Here is a 20,881-nt window from a genome sequence, read left to right as displayed (position 1 = left end):
TGTGCTATCTCTTCACCAAGCTCTGTCTAGGTCTCCTTTAAAATGGCCCTCAGATTCATCCTTTTCATGTCTATGAACTCCAAAGGAATTCACGCTCTCAGCACTTCACACCCTGGGAAAGCTCAGACTTGCCTCCCAGCCATCAAATTCTGACTCGTCACCCTCTCTGACATAGAATCAATCGGGGAGTTCTCACATACGGCTCTCTTCACAGGGGTGGGCTGCATCCTCATGGGGAGTGCATTCTTGTTGTCTGAACCATCATTGCTAAGCTACATTCCTCGGAACTGGGCCCCACCTAACCTTGGCCTCCAAATACCTTGTCTTGATTCTCCCGTGTAGGGAACATTATTGTCATAGTTGTATCTTTGTTGATGGTAGTCGTGGTAGTAGTAATAATAGTAACAGCAGTCAGGTTTGGAATTTATTCTGGGCTAAGCACTGCACTAAGTACTTTATAGACATTAATTCAAGCAATTCCCAAAGCACCTCTGTAAAGAAGGCCCTGATTAAATCCATTTAACAGATGGGTAAACTAAAACATACGGTAGTCTGCCTAAGTTCACACAGCTGTTAGTAGAGGTTGGACATGAATCCAAGCATCTCTTCTCAGACTCTGTGCTCTGAAGTACTTTCTCAGGCTGTTCCCCTCGTCAGAAAATACCTCCTCCTAGCCCCATGCTAACTGCCATCTTTAAAAGAAGGCAATGAACGTGAATCAAAAATCTCCTTGAAAACTTTCAATGTGCATCAAGGCAGGAGCGCTCCTCTGAATGTTGATTTTATTTACATATTATTCCATGTGATATGCAATAAAAGATTAAACTGGGATGTATTGGCTTCTAAATATTTCATGTGTGCTCAATCTCATCTCCCCAATTAAACTGTAGTCTTCTAGATTAGAACAGCACCTTTTCACATTGTGGGAAGAATGTGGTCATGGAGTTAATTCATGGGCTACAACCACTATTTTAAAAAAAAAAAAAGAATATACTTGGAGAAAAGTATCCGTGTGTGCCACTTTGTAAAGCTTTGTTTCACTTATGTGGGTCTAGGTGTACGCACAGGAGGTCACAGTGTAAAACTGTTTGAGGCTATGGGGTCACGGTCACGAATTTGAAAGCCAAGCTGCTATCCTAGATGGTAAGAATGATTCTTTACTCTCATGGGGCTCATCTCCATGCCATGCACAGAGCTACTACTCAGTAACAAACTGACTGATGGGAAAAAAATTACTACCTGCCATTTTTATTACAATCATATTATTATAATTAAAAAATAATCAGTGTTGGACCGCTCTGCACATCTAATATCTATATCTGTACACTCTTTTGTGATCCTGCTTAGCCTTATGGTGTCAAATACTTTTTTAACTGAGGCTTCTCTGTTACGAGATAACGGGCGTTTTTAAGTCCCCAAGCTCTACACGGGCCTTGAGAGTTAGGAAGACGGAGTGTTTTGCACAAATGAAATATTATTCTTCACCATGCTGCTAAAGGAGGAATTTTAATGACGAATTGACCTAGCCTGTTCCTTCTTATAAGGCAATGGAATTTCATTACTTGGAGCATGTATTTCTATAAATCATAACTTTAATAAAATCTATTAAATATAATAAGTGTGTTTTTAGAAATTAAAGTATCTTCATCTTTAGCTACACAATATTAAGCACCCAATCATCCTGCTTTTATGTGCCTTACCGTTTGAGCAGTCTGGGCCAGTCCAGTTAGGGTCACAGGTACAGGACCCGCTCTCCTGAAGGTACGTTCCGTGACCAGAGCACTGGTCTGGACACATGGTCTTCACTAGTTCACAATTGCTACCGCCCCACCCCGGGCTGCAGTGACATTCCCCGTGGATACAAACGCCGTGATTGGAACATCCGGGGTCCAGACAGTCAGCTGGAGTAGAGAGAAAAGAGGAACAATTTCATAATTAAATCTAGAAGGTGTCTCACATATATAGTGCATGCAGGATAAGGAATTAAATCCCAGTCTGGTGTATATGAAACTTCTGGAGACTCAACGTTTTCCCTCCCACTTGCAAGAACTCGTTTCTGGAAATGCAAAGGGATCACACGATGTGGCATTCAGGATCATGCCATTTAGGTAATGGAAACTCTTGCAAGGATACATAATTTTCACAAATTACACACATATATGCTCCTGAGATTTCAGGCGATTGCTCTCTGTTCTGCTTAATCAGATAGTAATAAGTATTGGCTCCTCGTAACGGAATTGTCTGGGTTGACCTAATCCACAACCATGGAATCCCGGCAGCTGCATGGGACCCTCAAACTGTTTGAGAAATAAACGAGTTGCATACTCTCTATCCTTCTTAATTCACTTTAATGTGCTTTAGATGATGAGATTTAATTTAGCAATTGGACTCAATAAAACTTTACACTTGTAGGGTCAATGGCCTGAAAATTTAATTCCAGAGACTTAATTGCATTACTTTCTGTGGGCAGATCAATAAAATCAATTTGATTGAAGAACGGAAATGGGGCTTTTCTGCTTTTGGAGGAAAACAATTCAACTGCACTTTACAGTATAGCATCTTGACGATCATGATTACATACAGTCATGGAACAAGCCCAGGGCGTACTTTTTTCCGCTCGCGTATTACGTGAGTGAGTGCATCTTCCTCAAGACGCCAAAATGCTAGACTTACAAGCTGGCGTCAGTGTGGAAAACTGTAAAAAACAAAACAAAAACAAAAAACGCAAAACAAAATCCAAGCCAAACCAAAACAAAAAACCCCCAAAAGCGAAGATAAACAAAACAAAGCGAAATAGAAGAAGAGTCCACTGTTGGTTTCAAGACACAAATGTTTGCTTCTTTCCTCAGAGTGGGGGGGGGGGGGGGGGAAGGGCTGATTCACCCAAGTGAAAGCAAAGGGGCTCTCTGGCATTTGCGCCTTTTATAGGTTAAAATGTGAACAAAACGATGCGGCCTTAACGAAGGAGATCCAAGTTGCTTCCAGGAGGAGGCACGCGAAAACATGCACCAGCCTGCGCGAAGACTGCAAAGACCATCTCCTTCGGAGGCCAAGCACGGGCTTCTGCAAAGACCGGCACGTTTACCTTCTTCGCAGTTCTCTCCTTTGTACCCCGAGTTGCAGGCGCAGGAGCCCATGATGCAGATGCCACGCCCCCCGCACTGCGGGTCGATGCACTGCGTGGTGGGCACGTCGCACTCGGTGCCCTTCCAGCCGCTGAAGCAGAGGCAGCGGCCCTTGGAGTACTGCCCGTTGCCACTACACAACACTGGACAGGCTGCTGTGAAAAAAGACAGGACAGAGGCATTAACAGCCACCTTCTCGGGCGAGACCCCGAGAGAAAGGCGACGCGTCGTCGGAACGCGGAGCTTGCAGGATTTCTCCCCGTTCCTTTCTGGGCTTGCTGGTTTTCTGCATTCCTCATCTTTCTACAGCTTATTTCTAGTGGCTTGAGAAAAGGCTCTAACATGCATACCTCTGGAACAATCCGGACCTAAAAATCCCGGAAAACAATGGCAAGTTCCAGAAACACACTCTCCATTTCCATGGCAATTTCGCGGGCATTCCACCACTGACTCTGAAGAAGAGAGAGAAAAGGAACGCTTAGGGTAAGGCTTGCTCCTTGCACGAGGTGAACTGTGTCTCTTTGATCATTTTAGCTTAGCATGGAGGGAATGATGGATGGCCTGCTCCATCACCAAAAAAAAGGATTCATTGACCTCAGATTATTCGAGTAGTAAAAGCAAAGCACTACCATCTGAAATGCACATTTTTCTTTTTTTTTTTTTTTTGTTATGTTCAGTTAGCCACTGTATAGCACCTAGTTTTTGATGTAGCATTCAATGTTTCATTAGTCAATTATAATACCCAGTGCTCGTCACAAATGCAGATGTTTTTAACTGTTTTTCAAGAAGCACCGTCCTCCAGGATGCTTCCAAAGAACAGGTCCTTCCAGTGCTTCACGGGATGTCACATATTCATAAATAAACCATTTAAAAATATGTCTCACGTTTCAACCTAGGAGTCACACCAATCCGAGAAGACAACCGAGTTTCCATTCAACACCCTGTTTAGGCTGCAGCCTGGGAAAAAGATGGCTTTGAAGACCATTCTTACCTATGACGATGGTATTAAAAGACACCTGCTCCGCGTTCTTCCCATCATTGTAAAAAGCCAGATGCCAGATTCCGGAATCCAAGTACTGGATAAAGCCAGCCTCGTGCAGACTGACGGATCTCGCCTGCCGCCCTGCCCTTTCGGGCTCCAGCAGATTCCGCTGCTCTCTCGCGATCAACCTGCTGCCATCCAGGAGCTCGACAAAGTCATACTGAGGGGCAGGACAAGGACAGAGGTTTAGTGCCTGGCCGCATTTCAGTTGTAGCTGCTTCTCGCTTTGTGTACTTAATTTATTTTATTTTTTTGTTCTGAAGTCTCCCCTCTGCTCTGATAAAGAGAATGTCAGGGGGTGCCTGGGTGGCTCAGTCGGTTAAAGCCTCTGCCTTTGGCTCAGGTCATGATCTCAGGGTCCTTGGATCAAGCCCCACATCGGGCTCTCTGTTAAGCAGGGAGCCTGCTTCCTCCTCTGTCTACCTGGCTCTCTGCCTACTTGTGATCTCTCTCCCTGTCAAATAAATAAATAAAATCTTTAAAAGAAAAAAAAAAAGACAATGTCAGGAAATGGTTCCTGATGGACAGGTCCCTCTACGGAGAGCATTTGCAGACACCATGATCTAACTCTGCCCACTGCACGCTGCTGTCGTGTACAAACTTCACAAACCATTTCCCCCTTAGTGGGTGATCAGTTTCCAGAGATAGAGCTAAACCTAGCAACTCATAAAGAGTTGGATGAGTGCAGGCCGTGTGTGGCTACAACCACAAGCCAGTAACATTTCAAATCTGGCAACGTAATTCTAGACTGGGAGATCCTCTCTTCAGGTCGTCTCCTACTTAATCTGTGTGTGGTAACAACTGTCACGATAAGTACTCTATCCTTACTGAATACTCAATACTGAATCCTCGTGGCCACCTTTCTAGGATGGCATTGGTATTTCCACTGTAAAGATGAAGGAAACCAACCCCTGAGGGGCTCAAGGAGGGTTCGATCCCTCGTAAGTGGTGGAGTTAGTTTGTAAGGAAGCTCAGCTCTCTCCTACCACTCACGGTGCTCCTGTGACCCTGATGTTACCATCCCAGGCACCAGGGACAAACCCATGGCTTTGTCCTTAGTTATGGTGAAACTAAAAACCAATATCAAGGTGCCTGTACATCTCTGTACTGGCCAAAAAATTCAAGTCCAAAAAAATTCACCACTCCCGAAAATGCAACAACAGAGGGGTTCTGAGGGGATGGCAGGAACTCTGCCCAGTTCTTATGATGAAGTTGATGTCATTAAGCTTAATTTTTGGTTTAGTAAGATCAGTCATGAGCACGGGATAGCTAGAATGCAACTGGAGGATTTAAAGATAATTAAAAATACGGAAGGTGACTGGTAAGAGTAAGGCTCTGTAACCAGAGATAACGCAGTGAGTTTGAAAGACACTGCCGAGACTTTCCAACATGGTTTTAATAAACTTGTTGGACAAAAGTTCCTTAAAAGTAGAGTGATTCAGTTTCTATAGACTCTTACTTGGTTTTACTTTATTCCTGAGGGTGAAAAATATGCTACAGTGAAATATATAGAAGGTTATAGCACTATCTCTGTGAATCACCAATATTCTACTTTCTGATAGATTTCTGAAATGGAATTTTATCAGAGCTCTGTTGGAAGAGAAGTTTATTATATGAATCCCTTAATACAATCAAATTGGAATAAAATCAGCCATCGGGATTCCGAGATTCATGATTAAATGTGTCGCCACCAAAATGATTGCAGACTTCTAACGTTACTACTGGACAGAATTTAGAATATCTGATTCAGTTTCCAACATATTAAAGTTCTTATTTAAATGTAAAAGCATTTTTTGGTTACTTTTTTGTGTAGTAAAACTATCTCATGACATCATGTAGCGATGAGAAATACACACAAAAAAGTCATAACTCGGTTAGCATTCAGCAACTCTTTTTCATTTCTATCTTACAAGGATGAAAATAATCACTAGTGTGGATATTTAACCTGCAAAATTTTCACTGGAATTGTATTCCAAAATTATCAGAGGAAAATGAATGCAGCATTTTCTAAAGGTGACTGTATCTCAAATAAGCCATTCGTTTTCTCATCAGATTTAAATATTTATATTAGCATGGCAAAGAGGCAGGGAGAAGTTTCTTTTTATGGCTCTTTTGCATATAAACATTTTTCTCCTCTGATATTAAACTCAGTAACTGAAAGACTGAAAGGGAGGAAACTCTGAGATTTAACTGGTCTTTCAAACTCCCCACCTTCATTGTGGGAATCACTATTTGCATCATACTGTGAACAATAAAATGAGGCTGGGCTTGCAGAGTCTGGAGGGAGGGTAGTGGGGTGGGGGGGAAGTAGTGGGGTGGGGAGGCCACAGTTGCTGAGAATCTGCCTAGGCTCTCCTGGAGGGCATTTCACACTGGCCTTCAGGAGGGCTATTCAAATATCTAAAGACAAGTCCTCTATTTAACTCTAAGCCTACACCCACATAAACTAAACAAATGATACAGAACAAAAATATTTAAAACCTTTGTTCTCCAGGTGTAAACCTTTGTTCTCCAGGCGTAAAGTTCTCCACTTATGAACAGACTTGGGCTACTGGCTTTACTCTGTAATGCCTGTTCATTAGGTAGAGACATGGATTTTTTTGTGGGGGCAAGTCTTAGGATCTTAAGCTATTTTTCGGATAACGTTCAGTCTCACCACTTTGGGGAAGTGATCATGAAACAAAGGTTAGACTTGATAAAGCTATCCTACTGGTTCATTTCTGAGCAGTTAAGCTATCTCCATATGCTTAACTCAATTCAGTTATTAAAAGGATCAGAACTAGGGCATCTGGGTGGCTCCGGTCATGATCTCAGGGTCCACATGGGCTCCCCACTCAGTGAGGAGTCGGATTCCCCCTCTCCCTCTGCCTTCGACTTGTTCACTCTCATAAATAAATACATACATACATACATACATACATACATAAAATCTTTAAAAAAAGGATGAGAACTCAGAATCCACGGATACTTAACTGTATTTCCTTTTAAAGATTTTATTTATTAATTTGAGAGAAAGAGAGAGAGAGAGAGAAAGAGAGCATACAAGCAGGGGCAGAAGGACAAGCAGACTCCCCACTGAGTGGGGAGCCTGATGAGGGACTCGATCCTAGGACCCTAAGATCATGACCTGAGCCGAAGGCAGGAGCTTAACCCACTGAGCCCCCCAGGGGTCCCATTTTTAAATCAACTTTGTGGTGGTGGCATGGTCTTGCTGTAAATCATTGGCATACAGAGGAAGGAGAGATTTTAGATATCATCTGATCCAACGGTTTCATTTTCTGGACAGACACAGATGCAGAGAAGTGAAGTGATTTGTTCAGGGTCACAAGGTCAAAGAGTGGTAGGGGTGTATGCGTTCAGAACTCAGGTCTCCAGCTACCATTCGGAAGCAGCCTTCATGCAAACGTACTTAAACGATAGTCAGTACACTGTCAACTGTAAAGCGTTAAATTGCTTCCTCAGGCTTCTAACTGTCCAGGAGAATGAACTGGGCATCAGGGAGAAGAAAGTCAATTGATTCCTTGGCAACAATCGAATGGACAGTTTTATAAAGGGTCACAAAGACTTTCAAAACTCAAGTGACTATTCTGAATGGCTGGCCGATTTTAATTATTTCAGGTTGATTTATTTAACGTTCCCCAGAAACAGAGAAATGTTCAATTTGGGCCACTTTATAGCATATTTCATGTTTAAACATGGAACTCAGAAACAGTTGTTTGCTCTGCTGATCTTGAATAAACCAGAGGAAGGAACGCTAATAACTGTGGAGCTTCAGAAAAGCCGTCATCTAGTTAAACACATATATTGTGGTAGGAAGGAAAAGTGGATATCATGTATATTGTATTTAAATACCAGAAGAATTATGGGAAAACCTGAAACCGCACTTTTTATTTCCCTAATCTCATATGGTATATAGAACTTGGAAAGAGTCAACCCTAAATCTTTAAATAAATCTTTAAAGTACACAACAATTTTCTTTTGAATTTATTTTCTGGAATGTACAGGTTCTGTGCTCACTGTTGCGCTAATTAGCTTCGGAGGTATATTTCTTCAGTTATAAAAAAAGTGATTTAAACACGTATCTGGTTCCAGTGAAAAAGTTATTTTTCTCTATTTCACCGGACTATTGATATAAATGCAATCTCTCTGCTTTCAGAGAAGTCAGAGAGATCCACTTCTACTTAAAACAATCTGGTTATTATTTCGTGCTCTGTGTCACATACGACATAAACAGGTATCAAACATAATTGCAATCAGAAGTTTAAACTGTACACTGCCACACGATGGGGAGTATTTATTTATTGTTAAAGATTTTTAACTTATTTATTTGACAGAGAGAAAGAGAGCATAAGCAGCGGGGAGCAGCAGGCCTATGGTGAGGGAGAAGCAGGCTTCCCACTGAGCTTCCCACTAAGCCTGATGTGGGGCTCGATCCCAGGACCCTGGGATCATGACCTGAGCCGAAGGCAGACGCTTAACCAGCTGAGCCACCCAGGCACCCCCGCAATGGGGAGAATTTAATGTTCAAGGATCACAGGCATTTACTTTAATAATGTAGATATGAAAAATGTTATCAGAAAAATGAATGTACCAAAGCATGATATTCAAAGATTTCACAGCTATATAATTTATATATGTATATGAAACTTCCTCAGATCTATGGTGACATAAAAGAAAGCACGTTTAAGTTTCTTTCTTCTCTTTCTTTAAAGAATATGACTCTTTTATTGGCATATGATCAATTTTTCTTTAGAACTTATATTCCTAGGTTTTGGAAAAAGCATTTCTCAGAAAATTGCATACTCTAAAGCATACCTGAAAATCCTCCAGTTCGCATCTCATAAATCAAATTAAAATCTGCATGAAATTCTATGGGTAAATAAACTGGTTATCAAGTATAACTTTAGGCTCATCCGACTGTCAGTGTTAATTAACCATCTATTACATTTTTGGAATTCCTGTGTGACTAACGTAATAGTTGACCCTAGGAAAAGTCCAAGCTCCAAAGTTATAGTAGGTTATTCAAATAATTTTTCTTAGACATAACGGGACCTCGTTTTTTTAATTTTTAAGGTTTTATTTATTTATTTGAGATAGAGAGAGAGAGCAAAAGCATGGGGAAAGAGAGGCAGAGGGAGAGAAAGAAGCAGGTTCCCCACTGAGCAGGGAGTCTGAACATGGGGCCCAATCCCAGGACCCCAAGATCGTGACCCAAATGGAAGATAGACGCCCAACTAACTGAGCCACCAAGGCACTAGAATAATGGGACCTCTTTTAAATCACAGTTTCCAACTTAAATACCCTGATCCAGTATTAGATTATGAAAAAGCCTACAGAATTACTGATAGCAGCTCTCTGTGACTGTTACTGTGACATAATTTTCACGCAAGTGGATCGACTTTAAAGGTCCTTGAATGTAGGACTGAAGGGTATTTGAATTGTTTTGAGAACCACACGTAGATGATCAGCCTTGGTTATCTATGGAAGTTCTCTTGTCCCTTTTTCTGAGGAAACGGTGGCTTGAGTTGATAAAGCTCATGTCACTCTATTTATGTTTATGTTCCCATAATTTCTTTACTTGTAAGTCTGGCATTAAGTAGGAAAAATACGATACATTTTCAACAGCATGAATACAATGTTTGAGATGAAAATGCTACGTGCATGTATCACATGAAAAGAATAAGATCCTCTGAAATCCTCATAGAATCTTCTTAAACCACTTGGAAAATCCATGATGTTTTCCTACGTGCTCTGAGGACGTTCGATATTCATTCACAGTTACTCACAAATGTTAGTACATTTTAGTGCATCAATAACGATTAACGCAAGTCAGGAAGAAAATGCCGTGCTTCCTACTAACTTGCAAACCTCAAGTGTAAACTACATTCAGAATTCTTTTCACTGTAAAAGATCAGTACGAAAGTGGGCCAACCCTTGAACAGCTGAACTTCAGAAACGGGATAACTTTAAAAATGCAAACTAGCAGTTTGCATTTTATTGACAACAAAGCTTACTTTTACCTGAGTATGGGAAGGGGGTAAGCCTTTTCGGCCATATACTCCAATCAATGCATCCTTCTGAAGAGAGATATTGAATTTAAGAAACTGTGGCTGATCAATGAAGAGCTGGGATCTCCAGAAGACCCCAGGAGGAACCTCTTGAATCGCTCTTCGGCCAATATCAAGTTCTCCAGAATCTATGGTGTTATTTTCTTGGGTAAATCCACCTAATTTTCCTGAATGGAAGAGATCCATTGAAAAACGATGAAAAATTAAAACAACAACAACAACAACTAACACCCCCCCACCCTGCAAAAAGCCTCAAACAACAAAACAGCTTTCCCTTTCAGAAAGTTCTTTTCACTAAATGCTCAGGCATTCTTTCTTCTGATAAATGAAAGGTTTCAATATAATTTTCACTTTAAAAGCTTTTCTGTGAGCTACTGTTGTTCAACGAATTCTGATTTAGCACATTCTTTAAGATATTTAAGTAAAAATCCTTTGACTTCCCCCAAGGTATGCCTATTACTGAAACTCTTTTCACACCTACCGTCTTTCTTGATCACTTGAAACGTAATTATCTTACAAATATATGTCTTGTTATTTCTTGGGAGAGATTAAGTCGGTTACTAATCAGTCCTTCTAAATGTACCATAGCACTGCAAAGTGTAAATTAAGGCAGAATGGATTATGGAGATTTCCAAATCAATCTTTAAGCAAACAACAAAACCAATCAATGGCACAGATTCATGTAGTTCCCTCTGAACTCTGCGTTAGAGTGAATAAAAACTCAAGATGCTGGAAAGGAGGCAGAGAACGGGTAGTGGGGACATTAGGCGGGGGAGGGAGGGAGGGATAAGTTCAGATTCTCACAAAATTAGTGAAGCGGCCTGCCATAATGTTTCTCTTTCTTTTGGCCCTCATCTCAGTTTCACTCATGGCCTCACCAAGCATACTTGCCTTACCCCTTTCAATGACCTTCATTCAACCAAGGAACAAAAGCTCTGTCCTCCCTAAGTCTCTACCAGTTCCTGATTTTAGGAAACAGATCCAAGACTCATATTTTTGGGTATGGTTTTCCCCTCCTTCCCTCTTTGCTAAGGTTCTTTCTCACTGTTCTGACAGGGCATGTGACAGAGGAGGCTTTACCATTTGCCTTCAATAGAAATAAAACCACATTGTTTTTCATTCAGAGAAGGCCCATGAAGGCTGAGGGACAGGATGAAACTGGAAAATTTTCCTCTGTCCATTCAAACTACTTAAAGTCACAAAGGTGACTTACTATGACTTTTTTAATGTTACTCTGAATATGAATTCAGGTATTACATAGTATTATGTGTTATCAACTACAAAACAGCCTCCAGAGTTGTCAACTGAAAATTTAGAGGGTTTAATTTCAATCACAGACTTGTGAACTATCTCACTCTAATGACAGGAGGACAGAGTTTTCTATCTATGAAAAGTTATTAGTTTAACACTGAATCCATGTTTGAGCATTTACCAGGGACATAGGACTACACGTGATAGAAATATAAACCAAAGAACAGAATCTTAGAGATTGTCTGCTTATCTACCCTGGCTTCCATGGTTTCTGCCATCAAGCAACGAATTATATGGCTGGGAAAACACCACCATGAATTTGATGAGCTTAAGAACGATCTAAAGCCATATATAGTTACAGGTCAGAAGAAGGTGGTATCACAGTAGTCTAGTGGCTGAAAGTTCACAGAAGTGTTAAACTCAGAGGTAAACTTTGAAGGACAGGTAGGGTAAGGTTTTTGACTTGGTGTAAACATTATGATTAAAAACTTGGGCGTGCAGGGGTGCCTGGGTGGCTCAGTCAGTTAAGTGTCCGACTCTTGATTTCGGCTCAGGTCTTGGGGTCATGAGATCGAGCCCCACGTCAGTCTCCATGCTCAGTGGGGAGTCTGCTTGAGATTCGCTCTCTCAAATAAATAAATAAATCTTAAAAACAAACAAACAAACAAACAAACAAACCATGGATGTGTAATTGGCTAAGTGTTGCAGTGATGGTGAACAGAGAGATCCATATGGCTAGAAAAGAAGTTAGGAAAACTGGCTTTGGAGTCAGTCAAACTGGGTTTGAATCCTGGCTCTGTCAATAACTGACTGGTGCTCTTAAGGAAAAAAATATTTTTAAAGATTTTATTTACTTATTTGACAGACAGAGATCACAAGTAGGCAGAGAGGTAGGCGGAGGGAGAGGGGGAAGCAGGCGCCCTGCTAAGCAGAGAGCCCGATGTGGGGCTCGATCCCAGGACCCTGAGACCATGACCTGAGCCGAAGGCAGAGGCTTAAGCCACTGAGCCACCCAGGTGCCCTGCTCTTAAGGAAAATATTAAATCTCTGGTTCTAAACCTCATCTGTAAAAGGGGAGTGATAATAATGCAATCACAGAACTATTGTAAGGTAAATTACATAAGGTAATGTATGTAAAGCATTTGGTCGTCAGAGTATATTGAGGGAATGGGAGACAGTAATGGGTTTGTCATGGGAGTAACAGAAGATACGACTAGAAAGGGAGAATGAGATCAGTTTGTGGAAGGCCCTGAAAGCCAGCTTAACAGTCTGGTCTCCAACATGAAAGACACCTTTCCAAAGGCACCCAGATGGCCAACGGACACATGAAAAGATGCTCAATGTCACCTATCATTAGGGAAACGCAAATCAAAACCACAATGAGACATTATCTCACACCTGTCAGATTGGCTAAAATCGACAGTGCAAGAAACAACAGATGTTGGTGAGGATGTGGAAAAAAGGTGCCCTCTTGCACTGTGGGTGGGAGTGCAAAGTGGTGCAGCCACTCTGGAAAACAGTATGGAGGCTCCTTGGAAAGTTAAAAATAAAATGATACTATGATCCAGTGATCACACTATTGGGTATTCACCCATGGAATACAGAAACAGTAAGTCGAAGGGATACACTCCTGCTGACATTCACTGCAGCATTATTTACGATAGCCAAGTTACGGAAGTGGGTCCAGGTGTCCACTGACCGATGGATGACTGGAAAAAGAGAATGTGGTACATATACACAATGTAGTTCCTAATCAGCCATAAAAATAAGGAAATCTTCCCATTTGCAATGATGTGGATGGATCTAGAGAGAATCATGCTAAGTGAAATAAGTCAATCAGAGAAGGACATGAAACCATGTCCTATGAAACCATAGGATTTCACTCATACGTGGAATTTAAGAAATGAAACAAATGAGTAAAGTGGAAAAAGAGAGAGAGAGAGAGAGGGAAACAAACCAAGAGGCAGACTCTTAACTCTAGAGAACAAACTGATGGTTATCAGCGGGGAGGTGGGTGGGGGATGGGGGAAATACGTGAGGGGGTTAAGGCTGGGCGGGGGGACACTTGCGATGAGCACCAGGAGATGTACGGAAGTGATGATTCAGTATGTTGTACTCCTGAAACTAACATTACACTGTATGTTAACTAACTGGAATTTAAATAAAGACTTAAAAAATAGATACTTGAATTCAACTTAATATGGGCAAATTGTATTTCAATGCCATAAAAGCACTTACTTTTCCTGTGTTGTGTGTGTGTGTGTGTACATGCAGGTATGTGTGTTTATCATCAGGAGAAACAGAATTCTGGATTACTAAGGAAAGTGTCTTGTGATCACAGACGAGTATGGCAGATATCCAAGTTATGCCCGCTGGGGTCTAGAATAATTCAGAATAAATTCACGCTTATAGGTAAATGTGAAGTTTGAAGTAGAGTACTCGTAAATGCTGGGATTGTCTTCTACCTGGCCTACCGTATGCTACAAAGACAAATGAACCCTTGGTTGCAAAGGAGTTATACGTTAAAGGGAGACCATTGGCTGAAGGTGAAATGAAGTCATAGTCAAGGACGTTAAAGACAAACAGTAGCCCTTTCTTCCAGGCTTCACTTTCTGTTGCTTCAGCTACCAGACGTCGGCTGTGGTGTGAAGGCCAGTGATCCTCCTTCTGACGTATCCTCAGAATGTCAATAGTAGCCTAACGGCCACATCACAAGGCCCACACGGTTTACCTCGCTTCATCTCTCCACAGGGGCACCCCCCCCATTTACCACAAACAGCAGGGTGAGTAAAGAGAGTGAGATATTCTGAGAGAGAGAGACCACCTTCACATAACTTTTATTATATGGTATTGCTGTAACTATTCGATTTTGTGGTTACTTACTGTTATTAACCTCTTACAGCACCTAATTTATAAATTAAACTTTATCCTGGGTAGGTACGTATAGGAAAAACCACAGTATATATAAATTTCAGTAGGATCCATGGCTTCAGACATCCCCTGGGGGTCTCAGAACACCTACTTTGCAGGTGAGGGGGTCTACCACAGTGAGAAGCCTGGACGTGGAGAGACGAGATGGGATATAGTTGCCAGAACCCAGGGATGAGGCAGGAGGAGCTGTACAAGAAAGCTTAACAAAAACTCATTATTTACAATCCCATCTCCTTTTTTCTTTTGATGTCCATAACCACGGCAGCTACCGGGCCTGCTTTTCTTTAATTAATAATTTAGTATTATGATATGCTCTAGGGAATAAAAATTAAAGGGGCATCTGGGTGGCTCAGTGGGCTAAAGCCTCTGCCTTCGGCTCCGGTCATGGTCCCGGGGTCTGGGATCGAACGCCGCGTTGGGCTCTTTGCTAAGTGGGGAACCTGCTTCCCCCCACCCCACTCTCTCTGCCTACCTCTCTGACTAATAAATAAATAATATTAAAAGAAATTAAAAATTGGGTTATAGTAATCCTTATAATTTTTTATGTATCGGCTCATAGATTCTACACCACATCATTCACTGAAATATCAAATATTTATTTTATGGCAGTAATACATATTTGCTCTAGCAAAATTAGAACACAGAGTTAAATAAAAAGATAAAAAAATATAATCTGACCACTCAGAGATTATGTTTGTTTCCTCTCCATTCAGACATCTTTCTTGATTCATATGGAATTTTAAATACCTGAGGCTAAATGTTACTTTACATTTTGGATGTTTCTTTGCAATTAGCACCTACATATGTCATAAATTAGTTTTTTTGTTGTCTTTTTTTAAAGAAAGGGAGCGAGAAAGAGAATCTTAAGCAGGCTCCATGCTCAATGCAGAGGACATGGGACTTGATCTCACAGCCCTGAGATCATGATCTGACTGAAATCAAGAGTAGGATGTTCAACCAACAGAGCCATCCAGGCACCCCCAGAAATTAGTTTTTTGTTTTTTTGTTTTTTTTAAGATTTATTTATTTGACACAGAGAGGGAGAGAGAGAGAGAGAATCACAAATAGGCAGAGAGGCAGGCAGAGAGACAAGGGGAAGCAGGCTCCTTGCTGAGCAGGGAGCCTGATGCAGGGCTCAGTCCCAGGACCCTGAGATCATGACCTGAGCTGAAGGCAGAGGCTTAACTCACTGAGCCACCCAAGTGCCTCCATAAATTAGTTTTTAATGAAAGATTAAAGAGAGCAGAAGGAGAAATGGAACTAACTTTATTGAAAGCCTATGATATGTCAGGTAGTTTCACCTAATTTATTGTTTGAATTTCAAAAAAAACTCCATGAGGTGGACGTTATTTTGAGATGAAGAGACAAAGGCTCAGAGAAACAAGTTACCTGCCCGAAGTGAGTGGTAGAATCAAGATTCAAAGTGAGGCCTGCAGAACTCCAAAACTGTGTGCCTTCCATAGTCATCAGTAAAATCTTTGCTTTTTATTAAAAAAATATTATTTTAAATTACTAATTTTGAATTTGTCTAATTCATATAAAATCAAATGTGGTAACCCACTGAACCACACCAGAGAATCTGCTTGGGTTTCAGTTTTAGGATATGAAGTTATAGGTTTTTCTATACTTATTTTTTTTTAAAGATTTTCTTCATTTATTTGAGAGAGTAAGCACGTACATGAACGGGTGGCAGGGGAGGGGCAGAGGGAGAAGCAGACTCCCTGCTGAGCAGGAAGCCTTACATGGGCTCGGATCCCAGGTCCCTGAGGTCACCACGGCAGCCCAAGGCAGACGCCTAACCAACCAAGCCACCCAGATGCCCCTGGAGTTATTTTGATTAGAAAGAAATGCCCAGTTCTTATGAAATAAGCACTGCCATGGATACTATAATGTGAAATTCCTTGAGTAATAATTTATACTAAATTCCCAACAGGTTCTTGCGTTTTGGCTGACTTCCACATGAAACTACTTTTAAAATACTGAATAAAGTAGTAGTCCTTTTCCCCACGAAGACTGGTTCGTACACATGTCATTTAAATACGGAAGTGGTTCCCATTTGGATGCACTCATCAAGTTTGTACATCACTAAGGCTATCATTATACTTCATTGTTATTAGCAAGTCCTATTGTTATTTTCTGAAGCTTTCGTGATCTAATCCATTCAATGGCGTTAATCCCACGCAGAGCTGCTATAAATGGTTTTTAGCAGCTTGAATAGCACACCCGCGCTTTGAATGCTGGTAAGCATAGAATGGTGCTCATCACAGAACCTTGTTTCCCCGGCCATCATCCTGGCCCAAGCATTAGCTTTGGAAACAGTAATCAAGTTGTGACTTGCAGGGTCTCAGGTTTTGCTTTGTTGTTTTCTCCATATACTGATTTCAAGGGGTTAAGGCTTTTCTCACAGAAATGATATGTGTGCCTACTGTTGTATCACTATGTGTATTTACTTATCCAATTAGTCTCACAGCAATTAGACAGGTGGCTCCTTTTCACAAAGAAGGTTCTTTCATTTGTGAGACAGAAGAACCAAGGTTGATTGGATGTGCCTGAATGGGGGCAGTAGGAGTTGAGATCATTGTTTTCTTGTCTCCCTGTAATGAAAAAGACTGACTAATCATAACATCATGGCACCTCAGAGTTCAAGTGCCCATGGAGGTCATTTAGTCCAGGAGTCTTCAAATAAGAGGAGTCATACTCCTAGGTATGAAGACTACATGAAGACTTTTTTTTTCCTTCCTCCCTCCCTCCTTCCTTCCCTTCTTCCTTACATATTTTGGGAAGATTTTCAATGAGGAAAGTAGTAGTCTGTTTTAAGGGAATTAATTTCTAGAACCTCAACAATTTCCATATGTAGACTCTCTTTACAACAGAAGGGCATACCTCTCACATATTCAGAATCTTACTATGACACATTGTCTTGAGCATATAAAGCTTCTAATGTGCCAAACAAAGGCAAACTTGAAAGTAGTTTTGTTGACGAAGTCTCCTTTATGTGAGACACTATAAACCCAAGGGAGAGCTTTAGTGTCTTTCCCTGTCTTGCATGTATTTCTATCAAGGACAAAGTGTGGCATTAAGATCGGAATATTTAAGACTGTTGGTAAGTTGTAAAGTCCGAGACATCAAGAGGGAGAGAGAACATGTCTGTTTGGTGACCTCATGATCCATCCTAACCGCTGGCAGAGAATGCCTTCCACCGGCAGAAGAGTTTCATGACTATGAAGACAACATCCATAAGGTAAGAACTATTAAAGGCAGTGATGCCTTATTCGATCCAACTGCCAAACTCATGGCAAGGATCTGTGCTCTGTCTCTCTGCTATCACCTTAGAGAAGGAATTCAGAGCTGTGATGACTGTGACAAAATGTATTATTACTTTATTTGAATTGAAGAAATCTTTTTCTGACAGAAAGTTTCATTTTAATGAGTCTTAGCTCTGCCAGGAAATTATCCAGTATTTCCCACAAATTAAATGAGCCAATTAGAGGTATTTAAAACATATGCTAAAACAAAAGCATTCAAAAGACACTGTAATAACAAGGTAAATGAAAATGAACAGAAGTTCCATTTTCCACGCCATTCTGTGGATATTGGGTTAAACAAAGCCACTAAGTTAAGGAAAGAGTAACGGGTACAATTAGGAGTGCTTTGCTAAGCCTTGGGAAGGCTTTTTATGTATATACTTCACAGAAGCTGAGAAATGGGTGGATTTGGAAGACTTGGGACCAAATATTTTTGAAAGCAGGTAGTTGTCAGTTCTGTGCTTTCAGTAAGACTGACAAAGACAAGTGACGGAGCTGACAGCTTGCAGACCGCTAAACACACCTTTTAGAAATAGATCACAACGTGATTCTTGACATATGACTAATAAGGATTTCAAACAGTTGAATAGCATCACTCTAAAAAAATCCTTTCCTTCCCATCTGCTTATTTTGCAGCAAGATTTCTTATATTTATGTTTATAAAAAAAGAAACAGGAATAAAATTGATACTGAATCTTTTTCCTTTGCTTTTTAAAAAATATTTTATTTATTTATTTGACAGACAGAGATCACAAGCAGGCAGAAAGACAGGCAGAGAGAGAGGAGAAAGCAGGCTCCCCGTGGGGCTCGATCCCAGGACCCTGGGATCATGACCCAAGCCAAAGGCAGAGGCTTTAACCCACTGAGCCACCCAGGTGCCCCTTCCTTTGCTTTTGTAATAATATCCATCCGTGACTACCTGGACTATTTGGGAAAGCCCCCCATTCACCTGACTTGGAGAGGTATTTTCAATACATGTACACTTTTTATATTTAGTAGTTATAAAAATGGTTTGCATAGTTATAGAATAATTAGGTTGATTTTAGTCAAATGGGTACAACTCATAATTATGAGCACAATTCCATTTAAAAGAAAACAGGTTTTCAAAACATTTATGAGTCTTATGGTTGTAGGAAATACACTTTAATTTAAATCTGTATTCCTATTTTGTCTCAAGGCCCAAGAACTAAATAGCTTAATGATCACGCATCTAGTCTAGCTTTTCCTCTGAAATAGGACCCTTGCTTTAAAGTGCCCATCCAGTTCTATTTGTTTCTAATTGTTACACAATTTAGAATGAATATATTTTGGTGTGCCTGGGTGGCTCAGTCAGTTAAACGTCTGGCTTCAGCTTAGGTCATGATCTCAGGGCCCTGGGATTGAGCCCCGAATCAGGAGTCCTTGCTCAGCGGGGGGGCCTGCCTCTCCCTCTCCCTTTACCCTTCCCCCCCTGCTTGTGCTTGCTTGCTCTCTCTCTCCAATAAATAAATAAAATATTTAAAAAGAAAAAAGAATTAATTTGTTTTGAATTAAAGTCTTATAATGGGTCTTTTCTCAAAGACAGATGCAGACCTGGCCTTTTCCTATAATCAGAGAGGGAGTGGGACATGGCTGACTTTCCTTTACCTAAATCCACTGACCTGGTGGCTTAGATTAGTGTAACGTTCTTACAAAAGCCTCCAGTGTGAATGTCAGGGGACCGTAGTCGTGTGAAGGGGCTTTGTCTTTCTAAATTCTCTACTACTGCTTTTCAAGTCCCGGCTCTTCTCTCATTTGGCCAAGTCAAGTGTGGTCAATCCTGTTAGCGTTTTCAAATGCTTTTCATGGATTGGAACCACACCTGGAAGTCAGCGAGCCATTGACACAGTTTGATAAACTTGTAAATACTTGAGCAACCTTCTCCTCTGAAGCTCATCAGTCTTCCCAGATAAAAGCCAGGACACAGATGTCTTTCATCATGTCCTGAATTCCCGAACACGTTGGCTTCAGAGGAAATAAAAGGAGGGCCAGTTCTGGTGCTCTCTGTCCTCCCTCACTGAGATCACTCCATCCTTAACCCCCGGAGCCTGAACCTGGGAATGATTATAGGAAACAGGAAGGTTGTTTGTAGGTTTTACTAAGAGAAAAAGGAGGAAAAATGGAGAAAAAAATAGAGAGGGCAACAGAGTGACCTGTACTTATTCTAAACTCAAAGCGTGTAGGTTAGGAATCAAACCAATTAAAGCCTTCACAGTAAGAGTGAGGTGTACCATGTCTTCTAACACAATAGGGTATCATCTTGAAGATTTTTTCCCAACATGTCCTGTTGCGTCTGAATGTGGGAGCCACTAGAAGTCTTTTTACCTACTAACTGTGAATTTCCTTTTCATCAGTAAGTATGTGTCACAACAGTCTGAATGTCTTAAAATATGGTTGTCAGAGCGAGAACACATAAAGAGGTCACATCCCTGAAGTTATTGTTACTCCTCTCCTTCTTAGGTAATTCCCCTGTTTCTAGGCAAACACATCAGGAAATTTTTTTCCATAAAATTGGCATTTTTCAGATACTGCATTAACCATGCCTTGAACTCTGAGATATTGTATAAATAATGATTTACCAACCCTAGACGTTATAAGGACAAAATGGAATATTGAAATCATACTCGTTATCAGGAGGTTTGGTATCTGCCTGAAAATTATTCTGTGACATCAGAAAAAGCACAGATGCTCAATACTAACTATTTTGCCATTCCAGATCATGACTTTGCTGCCTGCACAGGATATGAGTAAACAAGCCCATAATTATTAAAATGGAAAGGCCAAAAAGAAATCCAGCTGTGAAAGTCTAACTCCATTGTTGGGGAGGGTGAATGATAATACCATCCTGAGTCCTGCAGAGGCACTAATAATTAAGATATCAGGAAGCAAGGTTAGGCGTTTACAGACAATCGAAAGCCCACCCTCCAAGCCTATGATGTCACTTTGGATTCATACCCTGACTCTGAGATCTCTGAGAGAACCTATCTTTTTATAAACAACCACATGCCATAACTTAGCGTGGTGGACAGACAGGGTTGCATCGCAAGAGAATTGAATTGAAACAGAACTACTTTGTGAATACAGTTTAATGAACAAAAATCTATAGGGCACCTAGTTAAGGAGCTACTGCACACTGCAACT

General features: G+C 40.9%; 1 protein-coding gene across 5 annotated transcripts in view; it reads right to left on the bottom strand.

Annotated features, from left to right (window-relative positions):
* TENM3 (teneurin transmembrane protein 3) overlaps window positions 1-20,881 on the bottom strand; it is a 592,885-nt gene that overhangs the window by 104,401 nt on the left and 467,603 nt on the right. For all 5 annotated transcript variants that reach the window (XM_032869853.1, XM_032869854.1, XM_032869855.1 and 2 more), the window contains 5 exons: window positions 10,188-10,402; window positions 4,117-4,327; window positions 3,476-3,577; window positions 3,086-3,280; window positions 1,701-1,901 (listed from right to left, as the gene is read on the bottom strand). In XM_032869853.1, the coding sequence (XP_032725744.1) occupies window positions 1,701-1,901; window positions 3,086-3,280; window positions 3,476-3,577; window positions 4,117-4,327; window positions 10,188-10,402 (924 nt within the window). The remainder of the gene's footprint in view (window positions 1-1,700; window positions 1,902-3,085; window positions 3,281-3,475; window positions 3,578-4,116; window positions 4,328-10,187; window positions 10,403-20,881) is intronic.

The sequence above is a fragment of the Lontra canadensis genome, unplaced genomic scaffold (genome assembly GCF_010015895.1).
Source record: "Lontra canadensis isolate GAN:19392208 unplaced genomic scaffold, GSC_riverotter_1.0 scaffold39, whole genome shotgun sequence".
In the NCBI taxonomy this organism is placed as follows: domain Eukaryota; kingdom Metazoa; phylum Chordata; class Mammalia; order Carnivora; family Mustelidae; genus Lontra; species Lontra canadensis.
This window is presented reverse-complemented; position numbering and strand designations above follow the sequence as displayed.